Raw genomic sequence first — 18,209 nt, forward strand, 5'->3', positions numbered from 1 at the left:
ATAGCTCCAATTCAACTCCTAGCCTGAGAACCTCCACATGCAGAGAGTGCAGCCCTTACAAAAAAAAAAGGCAACAAATAATAAATAAATTTTTAAGAAAAGTAAGCTGAGAGAAGATGAGATTTTCCACATGAGATAGTTAACCTTTAGATGTTTGCCAGCCTATTCTGTGCATCTTTCCAGAATTCTTTTCTCCAAAGTAAACATCTTGAGAGACTCTGGAATAAGATACTGGGCTAAGAGGTCTAGCTTGGCTCTACTCACGTCGGCAAAACTATTTTCTTAAAATATCCGAGTTATCCTAGATTCTCCTTCCCAAATCATTAAGAAAAACCCAAATATTTTTCTTCATCACTCTCCCAGAAGTACATTTCTCTACAGGGCCAAAACAAAACTTGGAAAGAAAGGGAGGCAGCAAAAACCACATTTTTTTCAGTACCTATTATGTGCTGTGCTAGGTGCATTATGTGTGATTTACTCTGCACAGCGATGATAGGCTATGGGTATTATTATCCCCATTTTTAGTTCACTGCTTGGTTTTGTTTGGTCTTACCGACAGTCCTGGCAACATACTTATTTTCCTGCTTGGCAGACAGTATATGCAGAACTGCATGCATTTTAATTTAGGGTGCTTGCGTCTAAACATATTTAGTAACCAATGACTAAAAATAAGCAGAATGGGCACATAAGACTTTAGAGCATGGGTGTATGTAAAACTTGCCAGTGTTTAGGTCAGAACCCAAAGTGGAGCACTTGTAAAGGGAGGCCCGAGATAGGGCCTTTTCTACTGAAAAATGTAATAATTGAAATATTAAAGTAGATAACTGATAGACCTGTAATTATTTTGTTAGAGTAAGTTTCAGATGTGGGCCATGGTGCAAGGAAGGATAAAATTAAATTCTATAATTTTCAGTAGATTAATGGTTTCTAAAAATAGAAGCTTAATATTCCTAAGACATTCAATTTCTTTCATCTAGTCTTCACTGATTCTATTCTATTCAACCTTTACTTAAGCGGACATAACCAGAGCACCATAGCTCAGGGCCGCGTTATTTAGCAACTCACTATTCTAAAATATTTGTCAATTGTTTGTCAGTCCTGTAACCCCCTATGAGGAGTCAGAATGATAATATCTAAAATAAAGCCATGGCTTTTCAGAGCAAGCCAAAAGGATGGTTGGCACAGATAATTGGGTCAAGGTGTCAATTAATTAGAGAGCACCTACCCCTGTGAATTCTTATCCTCCAGGCTTCTTTTCCTCAGTTGTCTGGATCAGGGTTTGTCACTTTCAGCACTATTGACATCTGGACCATGTAGCTCTTTGTTGTGGGGGGGCCCTGTCATTGCAGGATGTTGAGCAGCATCCCAGGCCTATACCCACAAGATGCACAGTATCATGTCCTCCTCCTCCTCCTCCTCCTCCCCCAAGTCGAGATGACCTGATGAGAACTATTACTCAAGGTCGCTAGATCCCGAAGCACATCTAGACGAACATCCCTGGGACCTTGTTAGAATTCAGATCATCAGTCCTGTCCTAAATCTATCCTATTAGAAACTCTGGGATTGCGTCCATTCATCTGTTTTAACACCCTCTCAGTGATGTGGGTGCAGGCTAAATCACACAAGCAGAGCGGATTTTAATAACATGAGCAGGAAAGCTTATTGACATACAGCCCATATAGTTACACATCTCAAATGAGTTAAAAATCTCAAATGATAGTGACTTTCTCTAGTCTACATTGTTGAAAGAATCAGGTAAAATGATCCTCAGGATTGTAGGATTACATTTTTCAAGATGGAAGTGAGAATGTGCACATGCAACTTTTTCCCATTCTCTAAAAATGCACAGAATATCTTAGAAGGTATCATGCATAAGGAAAACCCTTCAGAAATTGTTGGCTTTCAGTTTGGCTTACACTAGTATTAATTTTCTTAGCATTTTTTCTTCTTTTTTTCCCCCCCTAGATTTTGAGAACACTGAACCGAACATATGTTAACATGAAACAAAAACCCGTTTGGAATGATTTAAACCCCAAAGCTGTGACAACAGATGAACTCTTTGGTTTCATACATCATGCTACTAGAGAATGGAAAGATGGCAAGTAGTATTTCCCCTTTTGAAGTGCTAAAAATTTCTTTTTTTTTTTTAATCCAGAAAATCATTTCTCAGTTGAAGCCAATTTTAGTCATGGTTGTAGATTTAATGTTTATGTGTTGGCATTATTGGAAATACAGCAGCTCACAACAGCATTTATAACCTATAAATTAAAACTAGATTTGAATAAGTGGTCGATTAGCATTCAGTAGGTTCACGCTCAGAGCTGTGTATTTTATCCCCCATCAATCACAACCAGGCTCCCTGTAAACCAGGAGAGAAGTCAACACACATGCCTCAGGGAACATTTATGAAGTACTTGCTACAAGTTACTGACTGATGCTATTCTAGGTGCCGGGGACAAAAGCCAGGGGTCATGTTTCTTGCCCTACAGCTTTTTTCAGACAAGCAGATTTCTTTGTTAAAATCGGTTTCAACATTCTCATTTCGGTAAATGCGCTCACACTGGCATCATCTTGAGTTCTTTCTCACATTCGCACCACACATTCCCCTTCACAGCAAATCCTCTAGACTTTCCCTTTAATATATGTATTGTATTTCAGTCTTTGACCCCTTCTCTGCAACTCCCACAGTTGTCCGAGCCACCAGCACCTCTCACCTGTCTGTACTTGGAGTGTAGCCCCCTCATGGGCCTCCCCATAGTTCATTTTCCACACAGCGGACAGGGGGCACTCTTCAAAATGTTGGTTCTCTGCAATTTCCCGTGTGTTTCATCTCCATCAGAATCCAGACTTTCTCCAAGACCTACAAGGTTTTATGTGATCTCTGTCCTCATTTCCTGTGCTCTGCCCTTCTCTTCCTATAATCCACACACTTAGGCCTCCCTCCTCTTCCCTGAACACGCCCGGCATCTTCCCATCATGGTTCTTTGCACTTGGTATTTCCACTATCTGCAGCAGTGGAGGTATCTTCTTGGCTTGCTCCCTTATGTTACAGGAATGTCTGATCAAATATCATATCAGAGAAGACTTCTCTGATGATCCTGTCAGAGGAGCAGACCGCATCATTCTCTATCCTCATATCATGTACACACTGCTTCTTTAATTTGTGGGACAATCAAAATTTACTCTCTTAGGCTTGCTATCTTATTTTTTCAAAAGGACTGTGGCAGGAAGGGAGTAATATCCATTCATGCCGAAAATCTATGGAAGCCTTTCAAATCATTGACCATTAGTAAAGGTTACTGGATTTTTTTCTGAATTTTGGTGACAGGTTCTACTATAGACTGTCATTTATCTTTGCATAAAATTATTCACAGAGGAAACAAAACCTTCCACATACATACATCAAAACAGTGTTTTTTCACCAAAGTATTATATGCTTGAGTTTTGAACAGTCAACAGTTATTAAATGTGCCATGTGGGGTGGTTGGAGAGTTTGGGCTTAATAGATACAAACTATTGCCTTTGGAATGGATTAGCAATGAGATCCTGCTGTGTAGCACTGGGAACTATGTATAGTCACTTATGATGGAGCAGGATAATGTGAGAAAATAGAATGTGTACATGTATGTGTAAAAAAAAAAAGAGAATAAAGACTTCAGAGAGGAAAAAAAATAACATGTATGAAATTAAAAAAAAATGTGCCATGTAACAAACATAACACTTAGATGTAACCACATAAAGGACTGGGGATTTAAAATGTTTTTATCTTTATATCTTGTAAGATAATAATGACTTAGAATTCCAGTGAACAAATTTCTTAAAGAAATGTTCCGTGTTTCTGAGTACTTTAGCTTTAGAATTATCTCCCTTTAATGTTGTTATAGAAAAATGTGAAACTAATATTTGGCCTAAAAATGGATACTGAATGTATGTGCATAAAAAGAATGATGTCTTCATTTGGTGTAAATTTTGAGTTGCATATATGTCACCTGCTATAAATCTCCCCAAATGTTCTTCAAAGAAGGTACCGTCATCTTTACTGGACATTGGGGGATGTCCGGTCTGAGAAGTTAAAGAACTTTCTCATGGAAGTGAAACTTGCCTATTGGTCTAGGGCCCAGGTACAGCTTGAAAAGTATTATTCTTTGCCTACTAGAATGAGGTAGCAAATTTACAGCAAATTTTCTAACTCTGTAAAGGAGCTTCCAGTAAAAATACTAGAGATTCATTTTAGAAGTGAATAGCACTCAACCTCATTATGCATTAGTGTTGTTTACTCTTAACTGATAGGTCTCTTCTCATCCCTTCTGCGGGAACAAGCAAATCTTAGGCAGGATGGACCAAAATGGATAGTCCTGGATGGTGATATTGATCCCATGTGGATTGAATCACTGAACACAGTCATGGATGACAACAAGGTGAGTCATACCTCAGTGTCAGACCTTAAATGTAATGCGTAGAGTGCCTTGAGTTCCATTCTCTTGTTGATTTTAATACCAGTTTCAACCACTAACTTGATGTTTTTTATGTAATTACCATTTTGATAAGTGGCACTTTCCCGGTAATTCTCTCATTTCACTGTTAAAGAATTTAGGGGAGTAGATTTTTCTTGTCTATATAAATTTAACTACCTTTAAATAGAGTTAGGTACATATCCAAGAATTTAATTCATACATATTTCACCATATTCTAGGACCTAGGCATAAATTCTTGTATCTTTAAGTATGGAACACATGGGATAATTAAAGGCTAGTGTTTGCCCTATGTTCATTGGTATACTTTAGCTTTTGAAAGTAAGTCATTCCTGGCTAAAGATTTGAGTGTGCATTTTGAGTATACATTTTGTCCTGGTTAATCCAGAATTTTTAACAAAAGCAAAAGGTGACGGTACCGGTCTATGAGACGCCATGGAAGCAACACAAGGTCTCCGATTTCTATCAGAAACTGTCATTGCTGTAGATAGTACGTGTAACCCCCTAAGCTGACAATAATTACTGTTTTCTGAAGTAAGACATTGTTTACCATAAAATACAGGTCTGAGAACTTTATACTGGCATGAATTGCTGTAGGACAATTGAAAATTGTGATAGTTCAGATTCTAAAGAAAGTTTATGTTTTATGGTATTCAGGCCTTTTCGTGTAATCATCTTTTAAAACAGAGATCTTATATTTAGTAATAATTACCACAGTTATCTAAAGGTTGGCATGCATGAGTCCATGATGGTGAATTTGTTCCTCAGGGGTCAGTGAGCTCCTCTGTGGATGAACTGAGACCTTTATTCAGACTGCATTTCTAACTCGGGTGGGGAACTTTGAGCCTTTGGCACCTCTCCTGGGGGGGGAGTAGTTTGTTTTGTTATGAAAAGTTAGCAGCCCCGTGCCTTTGCTCCCTAATGAAATGGACACTTTTGTGCTGTGCTCCTCTGTCCAGGTGCTGACCTTGGCCAGCAACGAGCGCATAGCCCTCACTCCCTCTATGAGGCTGCTCTTTGAGATCCATCACTTAAGGACAGCAACCCCAGCTACTGTTTCCAGAGCTGGTATTCTCTATGTGAACCCACAAGATTTGGGCTGGAATCCGTGAGTACTGTGTTTTTTTTTTGTTTTTTTTTTTAATTTTGGTAAAATAGATGTAATATAGAATTTATCATTTTAACCATTTTTAAAGTGACTTTGGGTACATTCCCATTATTGTACGCCCATCATTACCATCTATCTCCAGAACTTTTTCATCTTCCCATACTGAAGCCCCATACCCATTAAACAGTAACTCTTCATCACCCCCTCCCACCATCCCACTCTTTTCTACTTTTTATCCCTAAGATTTGAATACTCTAGCTCCTTCTTATAAATAGAATCATACCATGATTGTCTTTTTGTGAAGGGCTTATTTCACTTGGCATGATGTGCCAAAGTTCATTCATGTTACAGCAGGTGCCAGGATATCCTTTTAAAATGTGTGTGTGTATATATATGTATGCTGTGTGTGTGTGTGTATGTGTGTGTGTGTGTGTGTTGAACACTATTCCTTGGGTGAATATATATCATATTTTGTTTATCCATTCATCCTTCTATAGGCACTTGGGCTGCTTCTGCCTTTTGACTCTTGGAAATAATGTTTCTGTGAACAGGGCATCATCTCTTTGAGTCCCAGCTTTCAGTTATTTTGGGTATAGATGCACAAGTGGAATGGCTAGATCATATGGTAATGCTATTTTAAATTTTTTGAGGAACCACCACACTGTTTTCTGTAGTGGCTGCACCGTTATGCATTCTTACTAACAGCGCACAAGAGTTCCAGTTTCTTTACAGCCCCAGCAACACCTGTTATTTTCTTTACTTTTTATAATAACCATCCTAATGGGTCTGAAACGGTACCTCATTCTGGTTTTGACTTACATTTCTCTAATGATTGGTCATGGTGAGTATCTTTTCATGCGATTATTGGCCATTTGTGCATTTTCTTTGGAGAAATTCCCATTTTAGTCCTTTGCCTATTTTTTAAATCTAGCTCTTTGGGGATTTTGTTGTTCTGTGAATCTTTCTCTTTTTTTTTTTCAATCTTAGGTTTTTTTTAAAAAAGCTAAAAAAAGTATATGATCATTTGAAGAAAGTACTAGCGATTATAATTTAAAGCTAATTAATTGGGCTCATTTAAAGATTAAATTAGCTCCTGTATGCCTTTGTCATTTTTAGCTGAACATTACCCTTTTCACACCTTGAACATATTAAGACATTATCTGTTGAGTAAGTGAATAGATAATAAGAATAATAGCTCATATAGAGCAGTTAGATATAACTAGATCATTTCATGATACATATACATGCATACATGAACAGTGGTAATACTTGGTTTAGAACCAGTTTATTGTGTCCATTCATTAACTCTTTAAATGCTTACACTTTCCATAATTCACTCCAGTCACCTCTCATATTCCCACTGTGCACCCTAGAAACATCTGAGCTCTGCATGTGAACATATGCCGGTGCCTGGTATGCTTCATGTTTCAGATATCTTCAGAGTGGATAAGCAGTGAGGTTCTGCTGTAGGGCACAGGGAACTATAACCAATCACTTGTGATGGATCAATGTGAGAGGATAATGTGAGAAAGAGAATGTATATATATGTATGACCGCGTCATTTTGCTGTATGGCTGAAACTGACAGAACATTGTGAATCAACTATGATAAAATTTTTTTTTTAAATCTTCTCTTTACCATTCCACCCTGCTTTGTAACCCCAGAGGCCATCCTGTATAGACCACATCAGTGGGCTCCTTGGTACCTGTCTTCTGATTGGTTTGGCCAATGAACAGCTGTGGCAGGACATGGGGAGAGTGGAGAAGGAGGTCAGGCTATTTATTCCCCTGGCTCCCTCTCTGCAGGACCACATCAGGATCACTGTGTCCATCGTCTGCAGGTCACAGGTCCCGTTAAATCTCTCCATGAGATTCTTTTCTTCCAGGTTCTGGTAGCTCTTCATTCTCTTGTCCCTGCAGGTGCAGGGGCACGAAGCATTCATTCCTCAGTTATTACCCCGTGACAACATGGCACTCATCTATCCAGTGTCCCTGCTCTTTGCCCACACCTTTGTCAATAGTTTTTTTTTTTTTTTTCCCTTGCTATTTAGGGCTGCATCTGCAGCATAGGCAAGTTCCCAGGCTAGGGGTCAAATCGGAGATGCAGCTGCCAGCCTACACCACAGCCACAGCAGTGCATGAGCTGAGCTGCGCCTGTGACCTACACCACAGCTCACAGCAACACTGGATCCTATATGCACTGAGCAAGGCCAAGGATTGAACCCATGTCCTCATGGATACTAGATGGGATTGTTAACCTCTGAGCCATGATGGGAACTCCTCAATAGTCCTTTTTATTGATCCTTCTCCATATCCTAATTTGAGGATGACATCTGTTCCCTGCCAGATGCGTGACTCGTGCACTTCTTCAGGCTGCCTTTTTTTTTTCTTTTTCTCTTTCTCTTTTCTTTCTTTCTTTCTGTCTTTTTTTTTTTTTTTTTTTTTTTTTTTTTTTTTTTTTTTTGGCTACACCCATGGCATATGCAAGTTCCTGGGCCAGGGATTAAATCCCAGTTGCAACTGTGACCTCTGCCACAGCTACAGCAACTCGGGGATCCTCTACCCCACTCTGAGGGCTAGTGATCAAACCACATCTCCATAGTGACCTGAGTCACTGCAGTTGGATTCTTAATCCACTGCAGCACCACCCTGGGAACAGCCAGGCTGCTTTGTTATGTACTAATTGGGTCACTAAAAGTTTCTTCCTTCAACTCTACAGCAAAGTAGAGCCATGCCCAGGTTCCTGTGTTTAACCTTCATTGTCTAGAGAAAGGAGTTATTTTTAAGAGTCTAAAATGGAGAGCTCTTGAGCTAATAGCTCATTTCCCCAGCTAGAATTTTGATTATCTCCAGGACTCTCCTCTTGAGTGGGGGCAGGCTGAAGGAGAATCTCCAGTGCCCCTTGACTCCTCCGACTCAGAGAGCAGAGAGAGTCCTGGCATCCCATTTCCTTCAGGGGACTCCTCACCCCCACTGGTGTGGTCTGATTTCAGTAGTGAATCTCACAGTTCCCAAGGTCTCTGTAATGCAGTCCTAATAGCACATGGAGACTTGTGCCAACAAAAGCTGTCTAAATCCCTATTTAAAGAAGGATGTTGTAAATCAACTGTAATAAAAAATTTAATTAAAAAGAAAAAGATTTTTCATTAAGTCAAAGGTCACAGGTTGGCAAAAGAGTCACCCAGTTCACATTCTTGAAAGAGTTAAAGTCCTACTATTAGATTTTATTTTATAGAGGTTTTTGTCCTCTGTAAGATCAATGGGTAGGTTTTAATTTTCATGAGTATGATCAAAGAGTCCATCCAGGTCATTAACCAAAATAGTAGGGATCTTTTGTATAGGACATTTTTATATTTTTACCTCCTATGGCCAGAAATTTTAAATGAACTACAAAAAAGTGTCTATTTCAAGTTGGGGGGTAAACACTATATTTTGGGGGTATTTTATCACCTTACTTTAATGTCACAACATTAAAAATGTGATGGTTTTACATACATTCAATGGTTTTACATACAATCATTTAATCCCTAATTACTGTCCACAATCAATATAACTATTAACCTAATTTTCCAAGTCAGTATCTAAGGTCTCAATTTTCCCCAACTTAAAAAAAAAAAAATTCCATTTTTTTTGTAGTTGATTTACAATGTTTTGTCAATTTCTGCTGTACAACAAAGCGACCCAGTTATTCAGATACATACATTCTTTTTCTCACATTATCCTCTATCATGTTCCATCACAAGTGACTAGGTATAGTTCCCTGCGCTGTAGAGCAAGATCTGTAAACAGCAGAATCACATTGCTTATCCACTCCAAATGGAATAGTTTGCATCTACTAACCCCAAACTCCCAGTCCATCCTACTCCCTCCCCTTCCCCTCAGCAAACACAAGTCTGCCCTCCATGTCCATGGTCTCTTTCTGTTTTGTAGATAGATCATGTGTGGCATATTTTATACTCCACATATAAGTGATATCATATGGTGTCTTTCTCTTTCTGACTTACTTCACTCAATATGAGAGTCTCTAGTTCATCCATGTTGCTGTAAATGGCATTATTTTGTCCTTTTTGTGGCTAAGTAGTATTCCATTGTATATATGTCCCACACCTTAATCCATTTATCTATTGATGGACATTTAGGTTGCTTCCATGCCTTGACTGTTGTGAATAGTACTGCAGTGAACATATGGGGGCATGTATCTTTTTCAATGAAAGTTTCGTCTGGGTGTACACCCAGGAGTGGGATTGCTGGATCATATGGTAGTTCTATATTCCACCTTTTTAATTTGAAAATGTTCAGAATTATAGGAGATGCCCCTTCTCCCACACTTCATTCTTCCATTTCTCCAAGGAGCCAGAAGTAACCGCTTTTGGTATAAGGAGGGGCATTTACTCTCCAAGATAGGGATGCTAGGAGTGCTCATTGCCACTGGTATGTCATTGTTTGTAGAACCTTCAGGGAACAGAGTTGGAAATATATTTTCTGAATTCATATTGTGAGAATTGATAAGACATTTTGGAGAGAAGAGAGGATGTAATACTATGTTTATAGCATCTCTGTGGGGTTCCACTTAAGGACTAAATAGAATGCCATTATTACTTACTTTTGTTAAAATTCACTGAGCTATTTAAAAGCATAATTTTATATCCACACTTGACAGATATGAGGTCAAACAATATCCTCAAACTCAGATGAGTACATGACTAGCTGTAAAAATCAAATATTATTTTATTTTAGTTCTGAGCTCTAAGTACATTTACTAGAAAAGTCCTGGGTGGTTCATACATGTTGGTTGAGATCTTGAGATAGAGAAAAAGAGCAGGAATCAGAAGAACGTTTTTGAAAATTATGATCAGTGAGAATTTTTTCTAGTAGAAAGGAATGAAATGAATAGAGAGGGAAAAACAAACAGGCAATGAACTAAATTTATTTAAAATTATTTAAATTATTAAAATTACTTAAAATGAGCACAACTGAAAATGAGATCTAGCAAACCGTACATTGTGTAGCTTGTATATGATGATAGGAAAAGATGAGAGGATCTCTGGAATTGAGTCCTATTCCTGGAAGATAACTTTTGAGAACCTCAACTTTAGATCATACTTGTTCCTCTATTACTTTGGCTGAAAATATTTTTAAAAATTTATTTTATTGAAGTACAATTGATTTACAGTGTTGCATTATTTTCTGGTGTACAGCAAAGTGATTCAGTTGTACATATGTAGAATAGTTTGCACCTGCTAATCCCAAACTCCTAATCTATCCCTCTCCCATGCCCCCCTCCCCTGCCCCCCTCCCCTGACAACCACAACCTCTATGTCTGTGAGTCTGTTTCTATTTCATAGATAAATTCATTTATATCATACTTTAGATGCTATGTATAAGTGATATCCTGTCTTTCTGATTTACTGCACTTAGTATGATAATCTCTAGGTCCACCCATGTTGCTGCAAATAATATTATTTAATTTGTTTTTTATAGCTGAGTAGTATTCTGTTGTATATATGTGCCACATCTTCTTTATCCATTCCTCTGTTGATGTACATTTAGGTTGTTTCCATGTCTTGGCTATTTTAAATAGTGTTGCTACGGACATAGGGGTGCATGTATCTTACTCAATTATAGTTTTGTCTGGATGTATGCTCAGGAGTGGGATTGATGGGTCACTTGGTCCATGGTTCCTTAGTTTTTTAAGGAACCCCCATACTGTTTTCCGTAGTGGCTGCACCAACCTATATTCCCACCAGCAGTGTAGGAAAGTTCCCTTCTCTCCACACCCTCTCCAACATGTGTTATCTGTAAACTTTTTAATGATGGGCATTCTGACAATCATGAGGGGGTACCTCATAGTTTTGATTTGCATTTCTCTAATAATTTAGCTGAAAATATCCTTTTGCCTTTGTCTCACTTGTTCTCTCATGGCATTGGATGAGCTCATTGTCTTCTGTCCTTGCAGTCCCATTCTTTCATCTCTGGATACTGTTGGTATTTATAAACATGGCGATGCAGAAATCACCTATGTACACTGCTCATCAGCAAGTCCTTCTAACGTCTGCCATTTTCCCAGGCCACCATGAAGGACAGAAAACCCAACTCTTGCCATGAAAGGCAAATGATAGAGAGCTCTGATGAATTCCTGCTGCCCTATATGATAGGATTCCAACCCCAGACAATAGAAAAAATAAAGAAGTCCTCAGAAGCCTGAAAACTTTGGCTATTTATATAGCTTCTAAACTAGAGGACTTTAGACCTCCTGTCATACACCTGTAGCACTCTTGGAGAAGGAAGAGCAACACATGGTATAGGGGACATATTTGTAGGCATGTAAGAGCCAAAGCTTCTCTCTTAGTGACCTAGACATTGGCATTAAGATGGTGCATTAAGGCTCCATAGTGTAGCTCTTCCCTGAGGCAGGTAAGGGATGTGGGTGATCTCTCCTGGAGGTAAGGAATTCATAAGCATGACATTTTCACTTGTGGTGAAAATGTGGTGTGATAGCAGTGTGTCTCTTTTGTTCAAATCTACAGCATATTTTATTATTATTTGCTTTTTTAGGACCGCTCTTACAGCATATGGCAGTTCCCAGGCTAGGGGTCTAATCAGAGCTGTAGACGCCGACCTACACCAGAGCTACAGCAGTGAAAGATCCAAAACACGTCTGCCACCTACACCACAGCTCACAGCAACACCGGATCCTTAATCCACTGAGCAAGGCCAGGGATCGAACCCACAACCTCATGGTTCCTATTTGGGTTTGTTTTCACTGTGCCACAGTGGGAACTCCTACAGCATCTTTTAAAAATCACAAGAAATTTTTATGTGAAATAAGGTGAAAAGAATTGCCAAAAATACAGATCTATAGCTTCAAATTTTGCCATTGTTGAAGATAATAAACTCTCCTAAATTTGCTGTCTTATAATGTTTCCTAAATCTAGTGGTAATTTATACATGGAATTTTAAACTGACTATATTCATATTCAATATATAGACTTTTAACTTCCGATGCTATGTGGTGTGGTTGACCCCTAGTAAAGGTCTTTTTGTTCCCTCCACCCACCCCTGCATGGCATCAGCTCTTACGATGTCTCCTGGTTTGATTGAACACACTGTCTCATTTGTGGAGGTAATTTACACAGCAGCAGAATTTGCTCATGGGCCTGGCACGCTTTTCCTTTGAGTCCTTGGCTGCTGACAGTGTGGCTCAATGAAGTAACTATTACTTGCCCCCTAGTTCCAAAGCCCACTTCCCCCTTCTGTTATCCCTGCACAGCTTTCTGCCCCTACAGAGACCAAAGCAGGGGCTGGTGGACAGGGGGAGAAACTGTTAACACCCATCAAAACCCTGCTTGCCAACTCTGAGGACACTGCAGCCAACAGGGCACTGCGGCCTTTAGGAGATGCACAGAGATCCGAAGCCAGTTCTCTCAATTCCACCAACTCTGTGCTAATGCGTAGCAATGAATGAGAATTTGTTATATGTCAGATATTAATCTAAGCTCTTTATACATGAAAACTTGTTTACTCCCCAGAACACCCTAGAGATGGCATAAAATTATCTTCTCCATTGACAGATGAGAGACTTGAGGCCCAGAAAGGTTAACTAACTTGCTTGAGGTAACAGAGTTAAAAAAATGGATAAAGATCCAGGCAATCTGACTTAGAACTCCATCTCCCTAGACAGTCCTCAGCTCCCCCTGCCCCCATAAGCTCTTGACACTAAGATTCTACTCCTGGCGGCTTATGTACAGTAAAATGAGTAGCTAAAGAGTAGATGTGGCCTTCACACTTTCAGCCCCTGTACCTGACACCTCTGTTGCATTGTGCCATCATTCCCTGGTGCTTGCTGGATGCGCCTCTCGTGACCTCTCAGTTACCATCGTGCCACTGGACTTCAGGTGAAAATCGTTCTTCTTGGACATGAAAAAGTTTTGACAGTTGCTATTTCATAAATCTAACAATACTGTAAAGGCAGTAGGATATTTAATAAAACCCTCTTGTGAATATCCAAGGGAGCCTTTTATAACATAATAATTTCACCTTAATTTCTTTTGACATTAAAAATAGGAAATCTGCTTTGTTTAAAGCAAGGTATAGCTGTAATTGGTTTGATCACCCTGCTTCTCTGCTGGCAGCTGCATGTATTTTATGGTCACTGTTTCCTATTTGATGAGAACTTTTTGAGCAGTTAGTTTTCATGTCACAGTATACGCTTTCTCTCCAGAGACTACTGTGGGCGCCACTATGTCATGTTTCATTTTACTGATAAGTATTATTTTATCAACATGTTAGAGATAGGAAGAATTGGTAACATTTTATAAGCTTCAGATTAATACACATGAACCCAAGCATGAGATAACATTTCAGAGCCACTTATTAGAACTACATTATCAGCTCTCAGGCTGGAGTTACATTCAGTCCAGTGGACAAGGAGGGACTTGGAAATGGCCCTTATGGAATTTTCACCTTTTTATTTGTAACTGATTTCTCATTACTAAATAATTGATGCCAATTTTAATCAAGAAAAATCCCAAGCTGTTTTTATAAATAAAGCCTACCCCATGAAAATAGTTTCAGTCCTCTAGGAAACGACAAACTGTACTTCCTTATAAATGCTCAGTAATGGCCTACTTATCCGCTATTATGTTTGGTTTCTAAGTGCTATTAGGAGTTTCTTTTACATTCTTTTCATTAAGGTAAAAATGGCCATTAAAACAAGTTTTTAAAGGGTCATTTTAAAATATTTGCCATTTGAGAAATAGAATGAACCCACTAAACGTGTCCCTAAAGTGTTGGACCAAGCTGTGTAGCAGGGGAAAGCTTTTGAGTTGGGGAAATTCTGCTTTTCAAGCCTGGTGCTCAGTAAAAGCTTTTCTGTGTTCTTTTTCAGGTATGTGGCCAGTTGGATAGACAGAAGGCGGCATCAGTCAGAAAAGGCCAATTTAACGATTCTTTTTGACAAATACGTTCCTGCATGCCTGGATAAGCTGAGAACAAGCTTTAAAACCATCACTTCAGTTCCAGAGAGCAGCCTGGTGCAGGTTTGTCTTGAGCCATACCGTGTCACATTCTAGTCCCGATGTGCTAGCGTGGCTTAAGCAAAACGCAAGTTCCTGTTTGTTCAAAAAGATGAAACAATTTCTGGAATGGTTAGGTTGCCCCAAACCTCCTCACCCACCCCCCATGTTCTCCACACCAATCACATGCTACTGGGATTGTGGTCTGTTTCTTTCACAGGACTCTGAACTAGACGTCTACGGCCACCTTTTGTTCGTTTTTATATCTCCAGAGGTTGCTGTAGTGTCTAGCACATAGTAGGTCCCGCATAACGTCTTTATTGAATCGTTGCATTCCTCAGGATATTTTTGCATGGGGTAAGAACAGGGTTATCACACAGCCTCGTTTATTTGTCTGTCTCCTAAGTAACAGATGCAGAGGAGGTGTTCAGTATGTGTTTTGAATACAATAAATTTGTGCAATTAAAGATGTTGACCAGTGAAAAGAAGATAGCTTTTGACCTCCATCTTGTGGGTCCCACAGACCTCCCACTCTCCCCCCCCCCCCCCCCCCCCCCCGCCAAATCATCCTCAGGCCAGCTCAGTCTAATGGAGAGTTTAGAATATTTCAGGGGTAGACTTTTTCTCACCCTTGTGGTAAGACAGCTGGGGAGAGTGAAGAGTATATATGATGCGTTGTCATGGCAGCAAATGAAAATAATGCAGGGCACAGGGAAACCAAGGTTGTGATCTTAATCTCAGCTTGAAGACAAACAATCCCCAGCCTTTACAAATATAAAACTTCACAAAAGGTTTACAATTAGAAACCTTTATTTGTTTCTCTTTAGGAGCAAAATTGGTTTGGAAGTACTTTGCTCCCGTGAAGTTACTGTGTTACAGAATTTGTTTGAAGCTAAATTAGAACTAGTCACAGGCATAATAAGAAGAGAAAGTTCAGGTTTGGGGATAATTCACACACCAATTAAGTAAACGATAGTCTTCAACAGTAATTATCTGAGGTATAATTTATTTCTGAAAGCAGGTCTGAATTTATTCATAATGAATTAATTATGTGGTTAGCCTAATTAGACTTCCTCTGGTGTAATACTTGCAAAAAGCAAGTATCGTGTTCTTTCTCAAGTTGACTTGTGTATTTGTGTTTCTCTGTGGTGTGAACTTTTTCATTGACGAGTAGTGTGAAAATAGGTCAGTAAGAATTAATATGACTTTTGCTCTGACTTGCTGCTTTTGTAGTGTTCAGAAAGGGCATTTTATCCTTCACTCTTTTTTGGCTGCTGTTGTATAAAGTAGTCTCTTTTGCTGTGATTGTTTATGGCATAATTTTGAGACACAAAGGAGTATATAGGAGAATAACTCTAAGAGGCAACTTAACTGAAGTGTGGTGGACTTACAATGTTGTGTGAATTTCTGCTGTACAACAAAGTGATTCAGTTATACATACACATGTATATATACACACATACATAATATGGGTTTTTTTCATGTTTTCTTCCATTATGGTTGAACACAGGATATTGGATATAGTCCCCTGTGCTACATAGTAGGACCTTGTTGTTTATTCATTCTCTACATAATAGTTTGTATCTGTTAACCCCAACATCCCACTCCAAGCCCCCCCCAAGCCCCCCACCCTTGGCAACCACTTGTCTGTTCTTTATGATGGGAGTGTGTTTCATTTTTGCAGATAGGTTCATTTGTGTCATATTTTAGGCTCCGCATATAAGTGACTTCTATGTATTTGTCTTTCTGACTTACTTTGTTTAGGTTGGTAATCTCAAAGTCCATCCATGTAGCTGGAGATGGCATTATTTCATTCCTTTTAAAAGTCTACTTCAAAAAATAATGTATGAAGTTTTCCAATATATGAAACTTTTTGCTTTGCATTTGGTACGGCATATTAACTCTTTCACAATATCCACCATGGTATGATTTTATAATTGCTGGCACAGAGCTTAAAATGTCTTCCAGGAACTGTTAGGGAGAAAATAGAAAAATCATATGAGTTATTAGTGTGTTTGAATCAGTGCATAATATGCTGAGACTTTTCAGTCTATTTTGATATTAACAGTTCTTTAGATGAGTGTGGCTTCTACTGAGAAATAGCAAAGCCTCAGAGTTTTACATTGCTTTTCTTGATTAAAAAAAAATTGGTGAATGATTTGATTGGAAGATTATTTTAAACTGGCAAATATAGTACTATATAAAATGACAGAAATTAAGAGAGAGATTTAAAAATAGAACATGTGCTCAACTATTTAAATTTTAAAAGCACTTCCAAATTATGTCCAGGACCCATTTCCCAGGTTACCATGGATTTTCTTCCTCTTTCCAGGTTGGGAGGACAAGGCACACACAGGACTGATTTGTTACAGCCTCCACTGCTATGTGGATGATTCTGGAAAAAAAAAGTCTACTGCTGCCTCCAAAAACTGGGGAGAGTGTAGCATGAGTTTGGAGGGTCCGTGACAGCGCTAATTCATGATTACTATTTTTGGGCTTTCGAGAACTAGCTAAAAATCACTTTCATTATGGTCATTATTTTATATGACTACAGACTTTGCAACGGCTGTGTTCCCCTCATTACTGTACTGATTGCCCTGGCCGTGGAGGAGGCTTCAGACAAGTAGAGCACGTAGCTGCTTCACCTGCAGGGCAACAAGAGCAAGTTCCTGAGCAGCATTTCTTCCAAGGTTAAATTTAGTCTCATGTCCCCAAAATGCCACAGGCTAAGGCTGCCAGTCTGACTTTCTAAATTTATGACAACAGGTGGGGGAAACAGCTGCCAAAGGACTAAGGGAAAGTGGGTTATCTAAATGACCAGCAGAGGGAAATGCTTAAATAGCCTTTCTATCTAGTGCCTCCATTCCCAGCGATGGTGTCAGACAGCGTTTACGGAAAAGGAAAAATGCCTTTAGTTTGTTTTTAAGTAAGTTGGCTGTAGAATACTATGTGTAGTATGAAAAAAGACAGCACAGCTATTCCCATTAATTTATGAAAAAGGCGGCACAGTTATTCCCATGACTTCTGTATAAAAAAGACAGCACAGTTCTTGCCATTGATTCTTTTTGTCTGCATGTATTTCTCTTCATTACAATGATTATTAATTGGAGACGTCAAAATAGTAGGTTTTTTAAAAATTGTTTGTTGTTGCTAGACCATTGTTTGAAAGTGGCCAAGGCTTTTCATCGCTGACTCAGAAACCCAAGGCAGTCATATTTGTGTCTCCTGAGGTAGCAAATCACAGAGGTCATATAATCTCTTAAGGGCACAGTGGATTTTTGAATGAGTCCTGTGAACCTCCTTCACCATTAAAAAAAAAATGTTGCCCTAACTAAAAGAATGGCTTTTTCTTTTTCTTTAGACTGTTTGTACTCTGCTGGAATGTTTGTTGACTCCTGAAAATGTACCTTCTGACAGCCCAAAGGACGTGTATGAGGTCTATTTTGTCTTTGCCTGTGTCTGGGCGTTCGGAGGCACTCTGTCACAAGATCAGGTATGTGGAGAAAGAGTTTACAGAATCAGTTTTGTTTGGGAGGAAATATAATGATCCCTATGGTGTTTTTGTTTGTTTGTTTGTTTGTTTGTTTGTTTAATGTTACCGTAACTCTACCCTACT

The 18,209-nt window shown here is 39.0% G+C and overlaps 1 protein-coding gene across 1 annotated transcript in view; it reads left to right on the top strand.

Annotated features, from left to right (window-relative positions):
* Positions 1 to 18,209, top strand: part of DNAH11 (dynein axonemal heavy chain 11) — a 340,086-nt gene that overhangs the window by 156,812 nt on the left and 165,065 nt on the right. Inside the window, exons 40-44 of the mRNA XM_021063429.2 lie at positions 1,966 to 2,098; positions 4,291 to 4,418; positions 5,432 to 5,580; positions 14,467 to 14,617; positions 17,955 to 18,086. Coding sequence (XP_020919088.2) covers positions 1,966 to 2,098; positions 4,291 to 4,418; positions 5,432 to 5,580; positions 14,467 to 14,617; positions 17,955 to 18,086 — 693 coding nt within the window. The remainder of the gene's footprint in view (positions 1 to 1,965; positions 2,099 to 4,290; positions 4,419 to 5,431; positions 5,581 to 14,466; positions 14,618 to 17,954; positions 18,087 to 18,209) is intronic.

Source organism: Sus scrofa, chromosome 9 (assembly GCF_054392235.1).
Source record: "Sus scrofa isolate SSC_HxYL_T2T_F1_AM1 chromosome 9, Sscrofa_HxYL_maternal_Yorkshire_Landrace_v2.0, whole genome shotgun sequence".
Classification (NCBI taxonomy): Eukaryota; Metazoa; Chordata; class Mammalia; order Artiodactyla; family Suidae; genus Sus; species Sus scrofa.